The following is a 19,537-nucleotide window of genomic DNA, read 5'->3' on the forward strand; positions in this document are numbered from 1 at the left end:
GTCACTTTGTGATTGTTATAACTGTAGCTTACTGTAGTTTGAATTTATCACATATAGGCTAGGTGTGTGAGTGAGTGAGTTTGGTTTTACGCCGCTTTTAGCAATATTCCAGCAATAACACGGCGGGGGTCAACAGAAATGGGCTTCACACATTGTACCCATGTCGGGAATCAAAACCCGGGTCTTCGACGTGCCGAGCGAACGCTTTAACCACTAGACTCCCCCCGCCCAACATATGGGCTTGGCTGGGATGGGTCCCCGGGTCGGTCCTTAGCAGGACCTGTGTACCAATAGGACTATCTGGACCTGTGGTTATTTACATGATATTTTGTCAATGACAATAACAAAAAATGCCCATGGAACATCGCTAATTTCTTTTGGATTATGCATGCGTTCCTTCTGACTTTTATATGTTTCAGTAAACAGGCGTTCCTATCTGAATATAGAGCATGGAATGGGTTAACATGAAGGCATGTTGGTAGCATAGCTTCTGCAGTAGAACCAAATACATTTACAATGCGAACGAAAAGAAACACCATCGGATTTGACCGTGGCAGAACAGGTGCAAAGGTGCTACGTACGGGAACATCTGTCAAACGTATTGGAATAACTTCAGCTGTGTCTGTCAAAAGCGGAGCGTAGTTAATTGACAAAACACTTTTTCCAGAAAAACAGCGAGTGAGAAATGGCGGGGATAAAAAAATATTTGAAGCAAAGTAATTACTTTTGGTTTTTCTGACTCAAAGTCCTGACTATAAGCATCAAATCCATTGCATTGAGCAACCAGTTTTCATATGCATCAGACTTTGATATCTAAAGTGGAAGACATGTTTTCTTGTATGAGTTATCAGTCAGGTATCGTCTCCGAACATGCTGAAGATGACATCTCGCCCTTCCGCCCATCATAGGGTGTCAGTTAACACACCTCTCATACATGATGTTGTCACAACGTGAAATTGTTTGCTGAGTATAGAGTAAATATGGACTCCTCTAATACCTAATGTAAGTCAATAGTTCGGAGATGTACTGTCTTGACGTCTGCTGACCCGTAAGATTGAGGACATGACAGCTTGATTTTGGCCGGCCTTTCTCATAACTTGTCGGCCCAAGACTCGTGTTGCTGTCAAGGCGTAATAATTATAAGTGGTAATCATCATATTCCTTGAACGAATTGTCAACTAGTTTTATACGTATCTGTCGTAAACTCGACCACTTACTACTGTCACTTTGCATATGAATATAACGCCGCCCAGTAATTTGGCCTCGGCCTTACCTGGCCGTGACGTCCTCTGCAGTTTCATCTGATAAACATGTGATCACAGACAGGAGCGCCTGAACATGGTTTAGATTGCGTTTCCCTTCGTGTCATTTGTTTGTAGCTTAAGAATACTGTGTGACCATTCGTTGACAGTTCATTATCACTCACTGACACGCTATATGTATAAAACAACGCGAGAAACATCCACACAACGTCGTGATCAGCGACAACATTCGCAATGTTTACATCGCATTCGGCCCCGATCGGGATTATATCGGTTTCTTTCGGAAGATCTCCAGTTGTGATTGTAAAAATCACAACTGGGAATATGGGATAACATGATTTACATATACCGATGTATAAAATGTCATATCAAATATGTTTCTCAATTTCACATAAAACATGTACTGTTTCAACGTGGAATTTCTATGACGTATTTAAAAGTAACCCTCGACCTTAGGCTATTTTTAGAACAGGGAAGCCATGGCGAACGTGAGGACGTTTGGTCGCCAAGGTGTAAGAGCTTTGAGATGTTTGCGGTTCAGTCAAAGAGAGGACATTGCCAGGTTTGTGGGATGAGATAGTTTTTCTTACGATAAGTGTTTTTTAGTTGACAGATTGGTTTGATTGTAGCCTCGTCTGATATAAACATTCTGACACAGTCCGAGAAATATTGACATGGACAGCTCAGGACAAGGTCGCTGACCTATGTTTTGTTCTAACATTGATAGGAAAAGTCGGTCACCTTATTCTTATATAATTTGTAAAATATATAACATACACAATTCTTTACAATCACCAGTGATAATCATTTAATGTTTCTCAGACTAATAGGTTAGCGAAAATGAACCGAGGATTCATTATTTCGTAAGCAGGTAGTGGTAGAGGCTATTTACGACAGAGCTTTCATAATCAACCGGTATATATATATATATATATATATGGGCTAGCTGGTGTAACCATCGATATTTCAACTGTGTAGGCCGGTGCTTTTGTAATCAGAGAAAACAACTCAAAGCAAATAGTGTATAGTTAAGTAACAGATAATGAACTGGTAGTCCAAAAAAATTTGATCTGTGAAGATCCGAGGTAGAATAGGTCTTCAGCAACCCATGCTTGCCATAAATTGCGACTGTGCTTGTTGTAAGAGGCGACTAACAGGATCGGGTGGTCAGGCTCGCTGACTTGGTTGATGCATGTCATTGTATCCCAATTACGTGGAACGATGCTCATGATATTAATCACCGGATTGTCTGGTCTAGACTCTATTATTTACAGACCGCCGTCAACAAATGTTTGTACAAGTATCACTTGTTCCCAACTTGTATTTTCATGATTCAAATAAAACTGTTCTCTGTAAAAAATCCAGGCACCCTCCCCAAGTGTTAATAAATTGCCATTCTGGTTAAAACAGATTTCATTTACACTGGACTGAACAATAAAGACAGTAACAACAGATGTGTATAGATATATCTTTGATCTGTATATGGAATAAGTATTACAAGTTTTCTGTCACCAGGTTACATTTTAGTTTGTATCTAATCTATATGTCACTCATGATAGTTCAAGTAATTTGGATGTAAATGTACAAATATATTCAGCCAAATGTGCATATAGCGAAACTCTAAAAAAGTCCAAGCTATGACACCTAACTATTGGGCAGTTTGGCCAAGGAGTATTTGTTGAACCTTGTGATATATGTCACAAACAATACAGTGTGTTGCAGAAATATAGATCAGCTGATAGATATTTCAGTGTTTTAAGTTCATATAAATTCTAGTCAGCTGGACAGGCAAGTCTTAATAAATTGCCATTCTGGTTAAAATGTTGTCAGTCAGACCAGATTTCATTTACACTGGACTGAACAATAAAGACAGTAACTACAGATGTGTATAGATGTATCTTTGATCCGTACATGGAAAAAGTATTGCAAGTTTTCTGTTACCGCATTACATTTTGTATCTATATGTCCCTCATGACAGTTCATGTAAATGTGACCGCCTCTGTGGTCTAGTGGTAGAGCGTCCACCTGGAGAGTGGAAGGTCCAGGGTTTGATCCCCAGCCGCGTCATACCAAAAGACGTTAAAAGAGGGTTTGTTACCCTGTCTGGCGCTCGGCATAAAGGGGCTAAAACAAGTCAGCACGACAGAAACTAACAGTTTTCATCCACTAGTCCTTTTAATGGTAACATATAGTAAAACCCTTAAAAATGGCATTTTTCTACTAGTCATTATGATACCTTTACCATTGGGCAGTTTGGCAAGGACTACAGGACTAGAGCCAATTTCTAATACTGGTCAGTATACAGTGTCTGAGTGGGGTATTCATGTTAAACTGCGGCATGGTATCTCAGTGAGCTAGCACTATAAATCATCATTAGTCCGGCCTAGTACAGGCGGCTACACACACACACACACATGCATGCACGTTGCTATATAAGTGCAGTAATGTTGGCAGCGACGTTAAACCCAATTTCACCTCACCTCATGTAAATGTACATTTATATTCAGCCAACTGTGCATGTTGTAAAAGCTCCCCTTCCAAGACAAAAACAAATCATCTCGGACCTAAACACTGGAGCAGTAACATTAACAGCAATAGAAACAAACAAATTTTCTATTCCACCATGTCCACTAGTCCTTAAAGATAGGGGCGGTCTTGGAGTCCAGTGGTTAAAGCGTTCCCTCATCATGCTGAAGACCCGGGTTCGATTCCCGACATCTTGGACATGGTACAATGTGTGAAGCCCATTTCTGTTGTCCCCCGCCATGATATTGCTTGAATATTGCTAAAAGCGGCGTAAAATCAAACTCACTCACTGACTCCTTATTAAGATAACACATAGCGAAACCCTAAAAAAAGGTCCAAGCTATGATACCTAACTATTGGGCAGTTTGGCAAGGCCTATTTGGCTAACGCCAATTTCTATTGCTGTGTTAATAAAGTAAAGCCATTCTTTAAAGAAAACAGAAAAGGACACCAAGATTAAATGTCATGTGACCTGCAGTGCAGTACTTCAAAGTGAAGAGTGAGTTGTGTTTAACACCGCTTTTAACAGTATTCCAGTTATATCACGGCGTGAAAGCTTAATGTGGGAGGAAAGCCCGAAGTGATGCAGGCCGCAGACCTTTAGCACTTCGGTGAAACCCACGAGCACGGGTATGGTGCTGACAAACCTAGAAACATAATTGGGGCGAACCGGGATTCAAACCCACAATCATAGGTTTCTGGCATGCCCAAGGGACGCAACTCTGCGAAGCGAATCGCGGCGCCTTAGATGACTGGGCCATCCGTGCCCCCTCAAAGTGCAGATTACAAATCCAGGGGTAGTGCACATTACTGGGCACCCTTTATCAGATTTCAACTAACGCTGCAGTAGACTTGTGGTACTGTTTTTATTCATATCCTTGTGCCTCCATTTCTAATAATAATTTGCCAGTATGATCGTTCTCTGCTCCTTTCCTGCAGATGCATGTGTGGTGCCTTGCTGACTCAACAACCCAGGACATGTGGAGACCTCATGCTGTCAGATATTCAGAGGCGGCATCTCTTTTCTTTACCTAAACTTGGTGGGGTGCTGTCACCATCGAACAAAAGAAAGGATTATTCAGAGCGAAGGATACTGGGGTAAGAACAATCTCCTACCCAGAGTTCCATGCGGCTGGCAGCCAGCCAGCATAGTACCTCTGCCACAGGCCAGCGCCATGTGACGATTTGTCACATCCTTCACAGTCCATTCAAGATATTGCGTATGCTTTTCATCAATTTCATTTTTGACAAGTTTTCACATTTTCATGTACAAATGTCAAAGAATTGTTACGGTTCATTAAGAAAGTATCCTAAAACGTGCAAATCTTATTGTTTTTGCGTAGTTATCCTTTGTTTACATTGGATGTACGGCTCCACATGCTGTCATCGAAGCCCAACGGAGAGCTAGCGATACGGTCACTTTGATGTATAAATATATCTTGTCATGGTTCTGTGACGTCACATGTGATGCTTTCATGAGCATCGGTCAGTATGTTCGTTTTGTGCATTGAACCATTCTAATATATCTTGAATATATATCTCATTTATTAACCAACATGTATGATATTCGCATTTCTTTTGGCAGTGAGTATATTTCTGTAATAGTTATACATTTCTGCCTCCCAGACATTACTGTCTTTCTTCTTGTTTAACGCTGCACTCAGCAATATCCCAGCTGTATGACAGTGGTCTGTAAATAATCGAGTCTGGACCAGACAATCCAGTGATTGACATCATGAGCATCGATCCACGCATTTGGGATACGAAGACATGCATGAACATGATGAACCAAGTCACTAGGCCTGACCACCCGATCCCATTAGTCGCCTCTTACGACAAGCATAGTCTTCTTACAACAAGCATGGGTTGCTCAAGACCTATTCTGTGATGTCCACAACTGGTTTGTCTGGCCGAGATTCGAAAATAAGAAAATATGAACATGATGAATGATAAGGTCTTGTTTTATATTGCCAACAGTTAAGAATACTTTGAAAAGAAAGAAATGACAATAAAATGCCACTGTCAGCAATGGTCAGTGTCAGATTTTAAGATTTATGACATTTTTAAGGACTCCAACCAGGGCAAGTTTTTTATTTTTTACCACCAATCAATCCAAATAAAACTTTGAGATGATTAAACAAAATCTTGTACAGTGTATACAAGTGTTTTTTTTAGTTTTCTTTCACCTACCGACCAAATGTTTGACTTTCAAAATCCATAATCCTCCTCAAAAGATCTCACTAACTAAAATACCGTATTCGACGTAATAAGCGCCCACGGCGAGATTTGCTGATATATTGGCTAGTGAACAATCCCAATTAGCACCCCTTCCGACCCCTATTCGCGTATAATACGCACTCGTGTGTTCTGTGCACCCTTTATTATTGGCATTTAAATTCTGGAAACATATATCTGTCGTACATAAACATTTCAGGCTGTCAGCATAATTCACGAAATTTATCTTTCAACTCTGTTTTTTTTCACCAAAATAATATTCTAATAGGAGCCCCCTAATTTTGAGAGCGCCCCGGGCGCTTATTACGTCGAATACGGTACTGTTAAAGTGGTGTTTCCGCCAACTGACATGTTCTTGTTTGCAGGTACTCCATGGAGCAGATGTACACAGTGGTTGCTGAAGTTGACCAGTACAAGGAGTTTGTGCCCTGGTGCGTGGGGTCCTCCGTCACACACGCGAGGCCGGGGCATTGTCGGGCCAAACTAGAAATCGGCTTTCCTCCACTGCTTGAGAAGTACACTTCGTCTGTGACTCTTGCTAAACCCAACCTGGTCAGGGTGAGTTGGCTCCAGTCTTACGCTGGACTGTGTTAAGGATCTTCACAGGTCTATATCACCAGTTTTTGAACTTCATCGAATCCCTAATAGAATAATACTGCTGTTCAAATGAAAGCATTTGTGGGTCATTGTTAATATAGGTATGCAGTGTAATCAACGGACCCAACTGACAACATGCACACAGACACAATCGTCTCAGCCCTTCGTAATCCACCATCTTTACATCACAATCTCATAGAATATATATACATGCACAACATTGAATGATATAACAAATGCAAGGATACCAACCACACATGTGGACAAGCTTCTTCCCAGCGTGTGACACCTTCATTACTCTTGGTAACACCGCTGCCACCAGTGTGGGCACGGCCATTACAAGAATCTTGAAATTTGCCCCCTAACCCCAAATGTAGTAACATTTATACTGCTGTTTATGTCTTTGGGAATGCCATCACAGATAATTTTGAAAAGGTTTATGACTGACCATATTTCCAAGATGAATTTACCTTTTGGTTTATTTGATCAGATCGGTTCGAGATTGCAGACCTAACGGAAAATCAACCAACTTCTCCCTTACATTCTTACTATACCAATTACATGATAGTTGTAATGAAACAGAAATTCAAATTGACCAACAAACAAAATAATTTAGCTGATGTAAGAGTATTCGGCGTCACGTCAGTCATCACTTGTTTGTAAACATAACAGTCCGTCGGTTGTAAGTTCAACTCCAAGCATGGTTGTAGCCACCTATGACAGTGGGGATCTTTGACTGGTGGCAGCAATGGTATGGAGTATTCGTCACCACTCGCCCCTTTCCGTAACCTTCTCCTTCGTCAGGCAGTTAATGGAAGACCTCAGGCTTCTACAAATGATAATGCCCTGAAAAATAGCGTTACCCTTATAGTGACATCATTGTAGATGAAGACTGTGGCGGCGCTATTGATTGGTGTTATATTTAGGGTTTGTGAGTTCAGTCTACAGAATAGCTTTATGGCTACAGAGAATTAAGATCTTTGTGACATACAGAACTGCTGATAATAGATGATGAACGGATGAGGGGATACAAGAACGAATGCTTGTCATGAACCATAAGAGGTACAGGGTTTATATGTAAGCATGATAAGTAGTCTGGACTTGCTCCCTGTTTCAGTCGGAGTGTACTGAAGGCCGCCTGTTCAACCTGCTGGTGACGACCTGGAAGTTTAGTCCTGGCGTACCCGGCAACCCCCAGACCTGCACGCTCGACTTCTCGGTACGTCTTGTGATTATCATGTTTGTAAGGAGGCTCTTTAAGTGAGTGAGTTGAGTTTAATACCTGGCAACCCCCAGACCTGCACCCTTGAATTCTCGGTACGTCTTGTGATTATCATGTTTGTAAGGAGGCTCTTTAAGTGAGTGAGTTGAGTTTAATACCTGGCAACCCCCAGACCTGCACCCTTGAATTCTCGGTACGTCTTGTGATTATCATGTTTGTAAGGAGGCTCTTTAAGTGAGTGAGTTGAGTTTAATACCTGGCAACCCCCAGACCTGCACGCTCGACTTCTTGGTACGTCTTGTGATTATCATGTTTGTTAGGAGGCTGTTAAAGTGTGTTAGTGAGTTGAGTTTAATACCTGGCAACCCCCAGACCTGCACGCTCGACTTCTCGGTACGTCTTGTGATTATCATGTTTGTTAGGAGGCTGTTAAAGTGTCAGTGAGGTGAGTTTAATACCCGGCAACCCCCAGACCTGCATGCTCGACTTCTCAGTACGTCTTGTGATTATCATGTTTGTTAGGAGGCTGTTAAAGTGTGTGAGTGAGCGAGCGAGTGAGCAAGTGAGTTTAATGCAGCTTTGAACAGTATTTATTCAAAGTGCAATGAAGGCCTGTTAATGGTCAATTAGTAGTGGGACTCATGATCTTAATTTATTAAAATGCTTTTCTGTTCACTGTGAACATCATCGCCCCAGAAACCATTTGGCCTATATAGCTTAACACTTCACATGCTTGTTCCCACAAATGATGACACCTTAATTTAGTTAAGATGTTGAAATCTGTTTTTCAATATGGCCACTATGGCAGCCGTTTTGAAAAACCTATTTATGGCCATAATTAAATTGGTTTACACATATGTGTGTGTAGTTGGGAGGACTCAACTCATTTGTTCCATTTTTGTGAAATTTTACAGTTTTAGTCTGTTTTCAGTCGTACAAATGGGTATCTCTCATACCCTCACGTCTAGTCGCACGTTTAGAGGAAGCCAGAAGCTGGAATGTAACCATTAAACTTGTTTCCGTCCGGTTGCGCACGCACCTCCCTATGACATGTCACAAATCTCTCAGCGCGCCTCTGCGCTGGTCGCTCGAGAAAGTCTTTCGCGGTAGACTGCTAGTTTGTATTCTACTAGTACTTATCGCTTATCTACAGTTGTTCTAATAAAGTCATAATATGTCTTACCTGTAGACTCCTGGAATGTAATCCTTGGTAATCCATTGTTTGTGTTCAACGCGTGTTTCGCTGTTTGACAGTGATTCTACACGTGGCAATATGTCGGGCATTTGTGCCTCGTGTCAACGAAAACTGTCTAAAGTAGACCCTCACAAGTATTGTCCTTCCTGCATCATTAAGGACGGGTTTTCAACGTATTCGTGGAATAAACGTTGTAAAAAATGTGAGAACTTGTCTTCAATAAACTTTAACTTGTATCTTCGTGCGTTGGCGAAGCAGGCCGCTGACCAGCGCTACAAGCGGATATGGTCATCGGTTGGATCCTTGGACTCTGCACCCTCCGCATCAGGCCCTGGGGGTGGCGAGTCGACCACACCTCAGAAATCAGTTGAAAAAGACCCACCTCAGTCAACTTCAGCTTTCGACACGTGACTGTTCGCCTGCTGATGATACTACCCGCACGACTGGTCTTCGTCATTCGGTTGATCGAGAGCGTCACTCAGCCTCCCCCGTTACGACGGGACCGGGTGGTGACGAGGACCATGAGGGGACTACGGTCCCCAGTCGGTCCGCATCTCGTTCTACCAACGACGATAGGGACGTCGTGCGGGACGACAGTGGACACAGAAGTCGTTCCCGTTCAAGTCGGGACGACAGGATGAGTGCCTCGTCGTGAGACAGTACACGACACGAGGGCGTTCATCGTCATCGTGGTCGTCGAATGTACGATTCGGATACACCGCAGTCTCTTCAGTTTTCTCCTCCCGATGTCTTCAGAGCCATGGCTCACGATATGGACCAGAACTTTGGCTCTGCTCTGCCTCGGCAGAGCTTCTGCAAGCCGCCTGGTCGATCTCGTTTCCCGATCTCTGGCATGCCGTTTTCGTCACCCATGACTAGGGATTTGGACTGGGGGCTGCTCTTCAAGAGACCTGCACCCTCCACATTTGGAATCCATGGGCACTGCTGTTCGTCACCAGCTGCAAACGCTTGCTATGCTGTCGACAGCGATCAAGGCCCTCTCAGTGTACTTTGAGGTGAAAGAACCCCAGGACGAGGACGACAGGACGGTGCCATCGGTCCTCACCTGTATGCAACGGGGGATCTAGGACGTCCTCGCCCAGTTCCGATATGTATCGGGCCAGATTACTACGGCGCGTCGCCATGGTTACATCGACTGCACTGACCTACCTGATCGTCATGGCAGGTCACTCTTACGGGCCCCGTGGACATCGCAACAGTTGTTCGACGGTCGTACCAACGACGTTCTGGACAAGTACTCCAGGGAAGCCGAGCGTGACATCATCATTTCGGCTTCACCCAACCTGTCCAGACGGCCACCGGTTTCGAACGCCCCACGACGACGTTACCGAAACGAGAATGTGCAACAGGCTTTCCGTAGGGACGTGCCTCGACAGCCGTCCCGCAAGGGAGGTTCCGACAGGAAAGGTCGCCAGGTCTCCTTTTCCAAGTTTCCCAGAGGGGGAAAGTACCAGCGGGGGAGGAAGTGAGGTCCCTTCCCCCGCCGTCGCCGTGGTTGGAGTCTCCCCCGGTGACACTACCTTTAGACGAGCTACCGGTAGGGGGGCGACTTCGTCACTATGCCCACAAGTGGGTTTTCCTCAACGCAACATACCTCCAACCACCCGACACATTCAACTTGACATCCCTCAGCTCTCTGCGTCGGATGATATTACCGAACGACTTCCTCGTCTCGTTAGACCTTCAGGACGCGTATCTACATGTACCAATAGCTTCCGAGTTCCAGAAGTACCTCCGATTCGAATGCCAAGGTATGCATTACCAGTGGGCGGCCCTCCCGATTGGAATTTCTACGGCCCCGTGCTTTTTCACACGGATCATGAAGACGGTCGTAGAATGGCTCCATCGGCAGGCGATCAGGGTCGCCTTCTACCTAGACGTCGGGCTCCAAGCTCACCAGTTTACAGTAGCCCTTCAAGGTGAGTTGGCGACCACCCTGAGTCTACTACGGTACCTCGGGTGGATCGTCAACTTTCAAAAGTCGGACTTGGTACCACCTCGGGTTCTACAGTACATTAGGATACGCTTCCAGACGGGAGTCAATCTGGTCCAGGTACCTCAAGACCGTTGGGACAAGATTGTCAGCAGCGTTCCGTGACGTCTACATGCCTCGTCGTCGGTGCACACGTGACAGGAAGTCCTCGGCAGGGGTCCGGAAAATTTAAAATCCCAATCGGACATTTGCATTTAGGCCACGCCCCCTTCAAATAGCGTATTTTAGTACGACTTTTCACACACATTACAAGTTTACATATTCATAATATGATGAATTATGAATTGTATTAACCGGACAATTAATAACAAATAATATCATTTTAGATTTACATGGAAAACATACGTTTGTTTCTGTTATAATAACGATCTGTTAACGTAGTGAACGGTCTAATTAATATTCATGAGTTATATTCATGAGTCTGCTCAAGTGTACGCGTTGTAACATTTGGATCGAGACTATTATCCCATATTTGGTTATCACGTGACCTCACGGGAAAGGTTTTTTTTAAACTAAAAGATTTTTTTTAAAACAAGACAGATAATTTAATCACAAATACTAAAATATCGTTGATAGCAATAGTTATTTGAATACTTTTTTCATCTGTACTTAATTATTGACCATAAAAAAATTGGATATCGATCGTCCGAGAAAGCAAAATGGCGGTCAATCAAGATTCAATATACGACTAGCTACTGAAAACAATAAAATCTGCAAATCCTCATTGTATGTCAACCAAGTGAATGTCGTTAGGCACGACTTACAAAATGATCGTCCAGACTTTGAGGGTTTGGCAGATCCGCATCGGTCGACTGGCTGTCGTCATGCTTTCGCTTCTTGTCTGAGGTTACGTATCGTAGCATTGTGAGGATAATGAGGTACATCGATGATGCAAGGTATTAATGTACAGTTGTAAACACCTTTCACTCAAATTAACAAGATGTTCTCAGTAATTAATCCTCGATTAATCAGTGTCAACTCAGTTTATTGCCTATTACAGTGATTGACCGATTGGACTATCATGTAGGTACGATGTATTTTCAGCAATCAAAACAAACAAAGCTTGTCAGTGTAGTTAATCTTCTGTGTTGCAACTGCAGACAGAAACTGCTCAGTCCTAACTGTTGATCATGTCCGGTCAAAATTTAAGAATGTCCGGACAATACTTTTTAAAATGTCCGGTAAGCAATATTTTAAAACGGACATTTGAGATTCCCAATCGGACATGTCCGGCGCATATGACGGTTTCCGGACCCCTGGTCCTCGGTCTGTTGACATCGGCCCAAGACTTGACCCGTCGAGGTCGTCTTCAACTTCGTCCACTGCAGAGATTGCTGTACCCCCACCTGGAGTTTCCCAATCTCCTGGTTCCACTTCCGGTGCAGCTACGTTGTCATTTGGAGTGGTGGCTCCAGCCGTCGAACGTTTGCGAGGGCGTCTTTATGAGCGAGCCTCCGTTCATACTACACCTATTCGTAGACACGTCATTGGAAGGCTGGGGAGCGCACTTCGGGGACGACCAAGCGGCCGGGCGGTGGTTGCCAGTAGAAAAGGTCCTCCACATCAACTACCTCGAGATGGAAGCAGTGATTCGGGCGGTCGAGTTTTGGAAACTTCGACTCCGTCGGAAACGACTGATGATACAGTCGGACAACTCCACAGTCGTCCTCTGCGTCAACAAACAGGGAACAACTCAGTCGGCGGCCCTTCTGGACCGGACATTCAGGTTCTTCGCCCTCGTCGACGACTTGGACATGGGCGTACGCGCCCGTCACATCCCGGGGGCCAAGAATGTGATTGCCGACGCCCTGTCGAGACCATCGAGGCCGTCTCCCACGGAGTGGATGATCCATCCGACAGTCTTTCATCTGCTGACAGATCGACTCTGGTTGCCCCAAGTAGATCTCTTTGCTGCCCCGTACAACAACCGCCTCCCTCGATTCGTGTCGCCGGTTCCAGACCCATGGGCATGGGACCACGACGCTCTAGCGATATCGTGGGGGGTCTAGACGCTTACGCGTTTCCACCAACGGTGCTGTTACCATCGCAACTGGTGAAAGTTCGTCAAACGGCCAACCTACGTCTGCTTTTGGTCGCGCCTTATTGGCCGGCCAGAACATGGTTCCCGGAACTTCTTCAGATCATCGTTCAACCACCGTTCCCGTTGCCAGATCGAGACGACCTCCTTCTTCATCCTCAATAGAGAGACACCGACGACTTGCATCCGGGGATAAAGAACTTCCAGCTTCACGCCTGGGTTTGCTTAAGACCTCGTTAATGAAGAAAGGCTATTCGGCTAAAGCGGCAGCGCTTGTCTCGTCGGCACATCGAGTTACGACTCGTAAGCTGTAAGATGACAAGTGGACCACTTTCTCCATTTTCGCCAGGTCTCATGGCTTCAACCCGGCGGTAGCGACCCCACCACAGGTGGCGGAGTTCCTAGTCTCTCTCCAGTCATCTCGGCGTCTGAAAGGGTCGACGATCTCGACATATCTGGCAGCTTTGGCTTCAGTAGTGCCGTCTCCTACGGGCGACAAGCTCACTACCGTACCGGAGTTGCAGAAGATTCTACGTGCCTTCATGGTTGAAGATCAGTCACGTAAATTCCGACCGCCGGCCTGGGACCTCGATGTCGTTCTGCGCATCCTGTCTAGTCAGGCTTACGAGCCTCTCGATCAGGTCGCGTTCGACTTATTGTCTCAGAAAACGGTTTTTCCTTCTCTCGCTGGCTACGGCTGCGAGAATTACGGAAATACATGCCATTGACGTCGGTCGGATTACGTTCGATCAGCGTAACCATGGCAACGATAACTACGATGGGGATCGTAGTACTTCTACAGTTAGAGATCGTAGCTCTCGTCCCCACGGGGACGTGCGACGTTCTCGCAGGGAGAATTTGGGGGTTCAGCGTCGTAGTGAAGATAGTGACAGAACGACGACCTCGTCTCACTTTCATATCGACCCGGCTTTGATAGCCCAGATCACGGCGGCGGTCCTCGCCTCGACGGCGTCGACCAAGAAGGATACGACTACGTCAGGGGTCCATGGCCCGTCAACTATTCTACGATGGGGATCGTAGTACTTCTACGGTTAGAGATCGTAGCCCTCGTCCCCACGTGTGCAGTTGTACTGTCGCATCGATAATTAGTTGTGTGTCGATGAGCATTACCCATGCTATTTTAGTTACCTTGTCTACGGTGAGTTCTGTAACTAAATTATACGCCGACCACATTTCGATCGCAATTCAACTGACGTGTGCAGTTGTCCTGTCGCTTCGATAATTAGTTGTGAGTCGAAGAGCATTAAACATGCTGTTTTAGTTACCTTGTATACTGCGAGTTGCTCTGTAACTAAACTATTCGTCGACCACACTTCGATCGCAGTTCAACTGACGCGTGCAGTTGGCCTGTCGCATCGATAATTAGTTGTGTGTCGAAGAGCATTAACCATGCTGTGCGTTCATGATAAACAACTTGTCTCGTCCGTGCATCTGGTCGAATGTTCTATTGTCACTACAGGGGTGAGGAACTTGGTACATTCGACGTGAAAGTGGTCACTGCCTGATTACTTTCCCGACCCTCCTTCCAGTGTTCCGTCGAATTCTACCCATTTGTACGACTGAAAACAGACTAAAACATGGGTTTTTCAGATTAAAAACGATGTTTCATTGGTCTGTTTTCAGTCGTACGTTCCCACCCAGCCATCCCCACAGGGAAGTAATCCAGTCCAGTCCTGCTTGATGGCTTATTCTTCGAGATTTGTGACATGTCATAGGGAGGTGCGTGCGCAACCGGACGGAAACAAGTTTAATGTTTACATTCCAGCTTCTGGCTTCCTCTAAACGTGCGACTAGACGTGAGGGTATGAGAGATACCCATTTGTACAACTGAAAACAGACCAATAAAACATCGTTTTTAATCTGAAAAACCCATTTTTGACTTTTGCACTTCGACCATGCTCCTAAAGTTCTTAAAAATGCATTTTTCTCATATTTTAAACATGTTCAAAATGTAATGAATTTTGGTTTATGCTTAATTAGTAATGAGACTCAACACATGTTCTGTTTATTTCAATTATGTTACAATTTGTCCTTGTGTGTTTTCCATACTCTTAAATTCTCTCAAAGAAAGGACTATATTTGTCTAATAAAAACATTAAAAGGTATTGCTCAATTTTTTAATAATACCTTCATATTTCAATGTTATGTGCAGTGACACACCAGGAAATATAACCAGGTCTTACCACAAAGCATTACAATCTCTTTTGCAGGTCTCATTTGAATTTCGATCCCGCCTTCACTCACAGTTGTCCACATTATTTTTTGATGAGGTCGTGAAGACGATGGTGAATGCATTTCTGAAACGGGCCAGGAGAATCTATGGACCTGAATCTATCAAAAGCCAGAAGCCTAAAATAGTGATATACAACTCCTGATGTTGGCTTCGTATAGGTACCGGGGTAATTAGGAAATTGTGAATATTGGATTTTTGTGCGAGCGATGTCAGGATTGATGCAGCCCAGGAGGCTGTAGAGGACGTAACAAATTCCCAAGCATGACGCCGCTCTTCGTACGGAAGTCCTGCAATCTCATTAAAATCAGATCTTAGTTCTCGCTACCGCTAAACAAAGATCTGAAGACATCCCATTTGGGGTCTCGTCAAAATGACCTTTCATCCGATCAATCAGAGCGTCACTTACCAGATTTTGAAAGTGACAGTCGGAATGTGATTTCTAATCATGCAATCTCGAAAACTTTAATAAGGGGTATTCCGAACGTTTGTTACGGGTTTAGCGACTGAATCCTTACAATCCAGAATGTTTTTTTGGTCAGGTTTCAAATTTGTAATCAAGAATTTGTCAAAATATGTTTCAAAGCGTAATCTCCAGTTTGAAATTAGTGGCGTAAAGCACGAGAAAGCTGCCTTCTGATTGGTCATTCCATTGGCCGGTCAAAGTTCGTGCAAGGTCGGTCTGACGTGACCCGTAATGGGATGTCCTCAGATCTTTCTTTAGCGGTAGCGAGAACTAAGGTCTGGTTTTAATGAGATTGGATAGGAAATACTGAGAAGGGGGGACTTGTTCCAGGAACAGCCTGTCCAGTGAACACAGATTTTATTCACCACTTCCGGCCTCGTGTAAGGCACAGCTCCTTTTACTTACATGTTACAAAGTGACCCCCTAAATAATGTCACAAATTTGTATAAATCAACCAAATTCACCAATTGTCATGTTTTTAAGTAGCTCATGATTATGTTGCTTTAGCCTAGAGGTCAACAAGGTCTCCGTCTTCATAACACATCGGTAAAAACTTCCAAATTGAATTATGAATTTTTTATGCAGGCTGTCATAATTATGACTAATGTTTTAGCTTTTCTGAGGTGTATTTCAGTGATGACAGGACATTAGCGAGGAAAGGACTTTTTCGTTTTACATTGTTGCATTGAATGCAATAGTCAAATGCCTCTGAAATTAGGAAAATACTTCCCAGTACAAAATACTATACTCCTAAAAAAAGTCAAAGAACATCCTATTTTCCTATCATGACTTCATGCCATGACATATTAACTATAGTCATATGAAAAATCATGACATATTATCTATAGTCATTTGAAAAAGTTGTGTTTTTTTAACTTTGTTTTGAGAAGTATATTTTCCCAACTCGTTTGCCTTGGGCATAAGTTTGAACTTCTAGAATCTTGATAACTGAAAGTGTATAACCATTTGATCCTCCAGGAATATAGCATCTCTTGACCCAGCATGATGTCCCTCCTCAGGAATCTGACCAGTACTGGACCTTAACAACTGACCAATATTTTAAAGAGGAAAACCCCTTATTTCAGCTATTCTAAAACAGTTGTGTTCCTGTGTTGTTCTGTTATGAAATTATCATTGTATTATTATTTCCTGTGTGTCCTTGTCACCTCTTAGACTATAGCAAGAGAAAGTTGACCAACTTGGCAATTTTGAACATGTTTAGATGATGGCAACCGATTTCCCAAGTTACTTTTTCAGTATTGTGTACCATACCTTTTGGGTGATCTGGGTGCCGTTGTACAACACAACCTTAGCGCTACAACTGTCGTAAGTCTATGTTAAGGTTAGGGTTAGGGTTAGGGAGTTAAGATCACCTTAGGGCTTAGATTGCCTTGTACAACGGCACCCTGATGAGGTTAAGAACTGTCAAGCTACAAGACTTGCATGCACAGGTTTATTTGTTATTGTTATGTACTTGTTGACTTAGAAGAAAAAGGTTAAGAGCAGGTATGCTCTCTTGACCTTTGAAAACTTGTATTTATTTTCTGTGAAACACTTTTTATGTGGCGTGTGCTGTCTGGAGCCCAAAACATTGGGTCATTTAGTGACAAGAAAACCTGGAAACTATAAAGATCCTGTCCTTGAATGACATTTAGAAGTGATACACATAAGAAACAGAATTAATGGATGTCAAGTTCTTTATAATGAGGAACACAACGTTTTGGAGTATATTCTTACTCCTTCATCAGGTTCTTCATAATGAAAAACGTTGTGTTCCTCATAATATAAAAATTGACATCCTTAAATTCTCTTCCTTGTAAGGATCCTGCTTTTCATTGAATGTCAAGCATGTGGCAAACATGGCAAATGTTTGATATCCTCAGTGTGTCTGGAACAGCTGAGAGTCACCTTATCCCTTTTGCTCGTGCATTTATGAAAAATAATTTGACTACTTTGCTGAAGTGAATACAACAAATTGAGCAGACATTTTTGAGAAATCAATATTTTTTGGAAAAGTGAGATAATTTCCAGATGTGCTTTCCCTTTTTCTTGTGTATACATGTATACAAATATATCTATATGAATTTCTTGTTACCATGGTTACTGGTGTTTGCTGGGAATATCCATCTTATAGTTGACGTCACTCACAGTTTGTTGATGTTTTTTTAAATTAATATTGCAAACATGCTGTCTTTTTTTATGATAAATGAATGAAATTCTTGATCCAACGTACCAATCTCTCTGCAATATCAATAGCCACCAAAAAACGTGTAGTGGTAGTTTCAGATTTGATTGAAATTTAAAAGTTGATTTTGAAGGTCATATTTTGAACTACATGAAATTTAATGAACACAACAATGTCACCGCTGAGAAACATTTTAAATGTTTTAAAGTCTTTGCCTGAGAAAAGGTCTAACTAGTTTTTATCCTGATGCTGAGAAAATGAAATCAAGTTTTAAACAGAGTTATTTCCCTTTGTCCAAGTGACGCTGTTACTGTCAGCAACAGGTTGTCAGAACAAGGGGATTTCTGAATTATTCTTGATAGATACTGTGAAGAGTCAATTCTTATGGCTGTGATATGACTATAAGAGGCTTGGGAATAGCTCCTTGTTTTATTGAATGTGTTGTTGAATCTTTGACAGTTTTATGGTGTCATACTTGCCCGTCTACAGTAACCAGTTTTATGGTCGCCAGGTGTTTAGGACGGTTTGTTTGCCTTTATTGATCATATTGATTGATGATGTTCAAGTCAAAGTTACCGAAATGGTTCAATCAACATTTTAGATTCAAGTGATGTAACTTTCAGTTTTTAATGATGAGTGAGTGAATGTTGTTTTACGCCAGTCAGCAATATTCCAGCTATGTCACGGCAGCCTGTTTATGATGAATCCTGGGTCAGGAAGACCAGTGGTTGATGATGATCAACAACGTAGGGGACACATTATCAGCAAGGTGTCTCATTTCAAGATCTGTTATTTGGTCTTTTGGTGGGATCATATGAGTTTGATTTTTAAGATTCTATCGTTGGAAATTCAAATCCAATTCATTTGTGTCCACATGGTCAATAGTCATTATGTATGACAGGAACATTTTGAAAAGTGACATTAATTTGGTCCATTTTAGCATCTGTGCTAAGGGACATGCCGTAAAAGGCGACTATGTTTGTCGTAAAAGGCGACTATGTTTGTCGTAAAAGGAGACTATGTTTGTCGTAAAAGGCGACTATGTTTGTCGTAAAAGGAGACTATGTTTGTCGTAAAAGGCGACTAACGGGATCCGGTGGTCAGACTCGCTGACTTGGTTGATACATGTCATTGATCCCAATTGCGTGGATCAATGCTCATAATGTGAATCACTGGATTGTCTGGTCCATATTCGATTATTTTACAGACCGCTGTCATATAGCTGGAATATTGCTGAGTGCGGCGTTAAACAACAAACAAGCAAGCTAGGACTAATAAAAGGAATTCTGAACAAATACATAAAATTATCCCCCAAATGGTGAAGACTTGAGGTGATGTAGAATGTCCATTAGCATGATTGATAAGATTTGGAGGTTTGTTTACTGACTATGATATATGAATTTTCCTTTGGTTTAACTTTGTATTTAATAATTACAAAATCTCATTAAATGTGTCTTGTGTTGAATCCATGTGAACTGCATCTTCCTGAGGCTAGGGGGTTACCTTAAGTCCAGTTTCCACCCTTGCCAAACTAGGCTGGAATTTC

The 19,537-nt window shown here is 42.9% G+C and overlaps 2 protein-coding genes across 4 annotated transcripts in view; one reads left to right on the top strand and one right to left on the bottom strand.

The window, feature by feature from the left end:
* The window catches only part of LOC124148030 (serine/arginine repetitive matrix protein 2-like), a 44,919-nt gene extending 43,392 nt beyond the window's left edge, over nt 1-1,527 (bottom strand). For 2 of the 3 annotated variants that reach the window (XM_048386618.1, XM_048386616.1), the window contains exon 1: nt 1,274-1,527. The gene's annotated coding sequence lies outside the window, so the exon portion shown is untranslated. Of the gene's footprint in view, nt 1-1,217 lie in introns of all 3 variants that reach the window. The other variant, XM_048386617.1, reaches the window with a different exon arrangement.
* Nucleotides 1,528-1,718: 191 nt separating this feature from the next.
* Nucleotides 1,719-15,968, top strand: LOC124148032 (coenzyme Q-binding protein COQ10 homolog B, mitochondrial-like). The gene is made up of 5 exons (XM_046518957.2): nt 1,719-1,824; nt 4,728-4,886; nt 6,389-6,581; nt 7,738-7,839; nt 15,321-15,968. The coding sequence occupies exons 1-5, from the start codon at nt 1,742-1,744 to the stop codon at nt 15,483-15,485; spliced, it is 702 nt and encodes a 233-aa protein (XP_046374913.1). The 5' UTR covers nt 1,719-1,741; the 3' UTR covers nt 15,486-15,968.
* Nucleotides 15,969-19,537: the final 3,569 nt, after the last annotated feature.

Source organism: Haliotis rufescens, unplaced genomic scaffold (genome assembly GCF_023055435.1).
Source record: "Haliotis rufescens isolate VD_foot unplaced genomic scaffold, xgHalRufe1.0.p SCAF_10, whole genome shotgun sequence".
NCBI classification, from domain to species: Eukaryota; Metazoa; Mollusca; class Gastropoda; order Lepetellida; family Haliotidae; genus Haliotis; species Haliotis rufescens.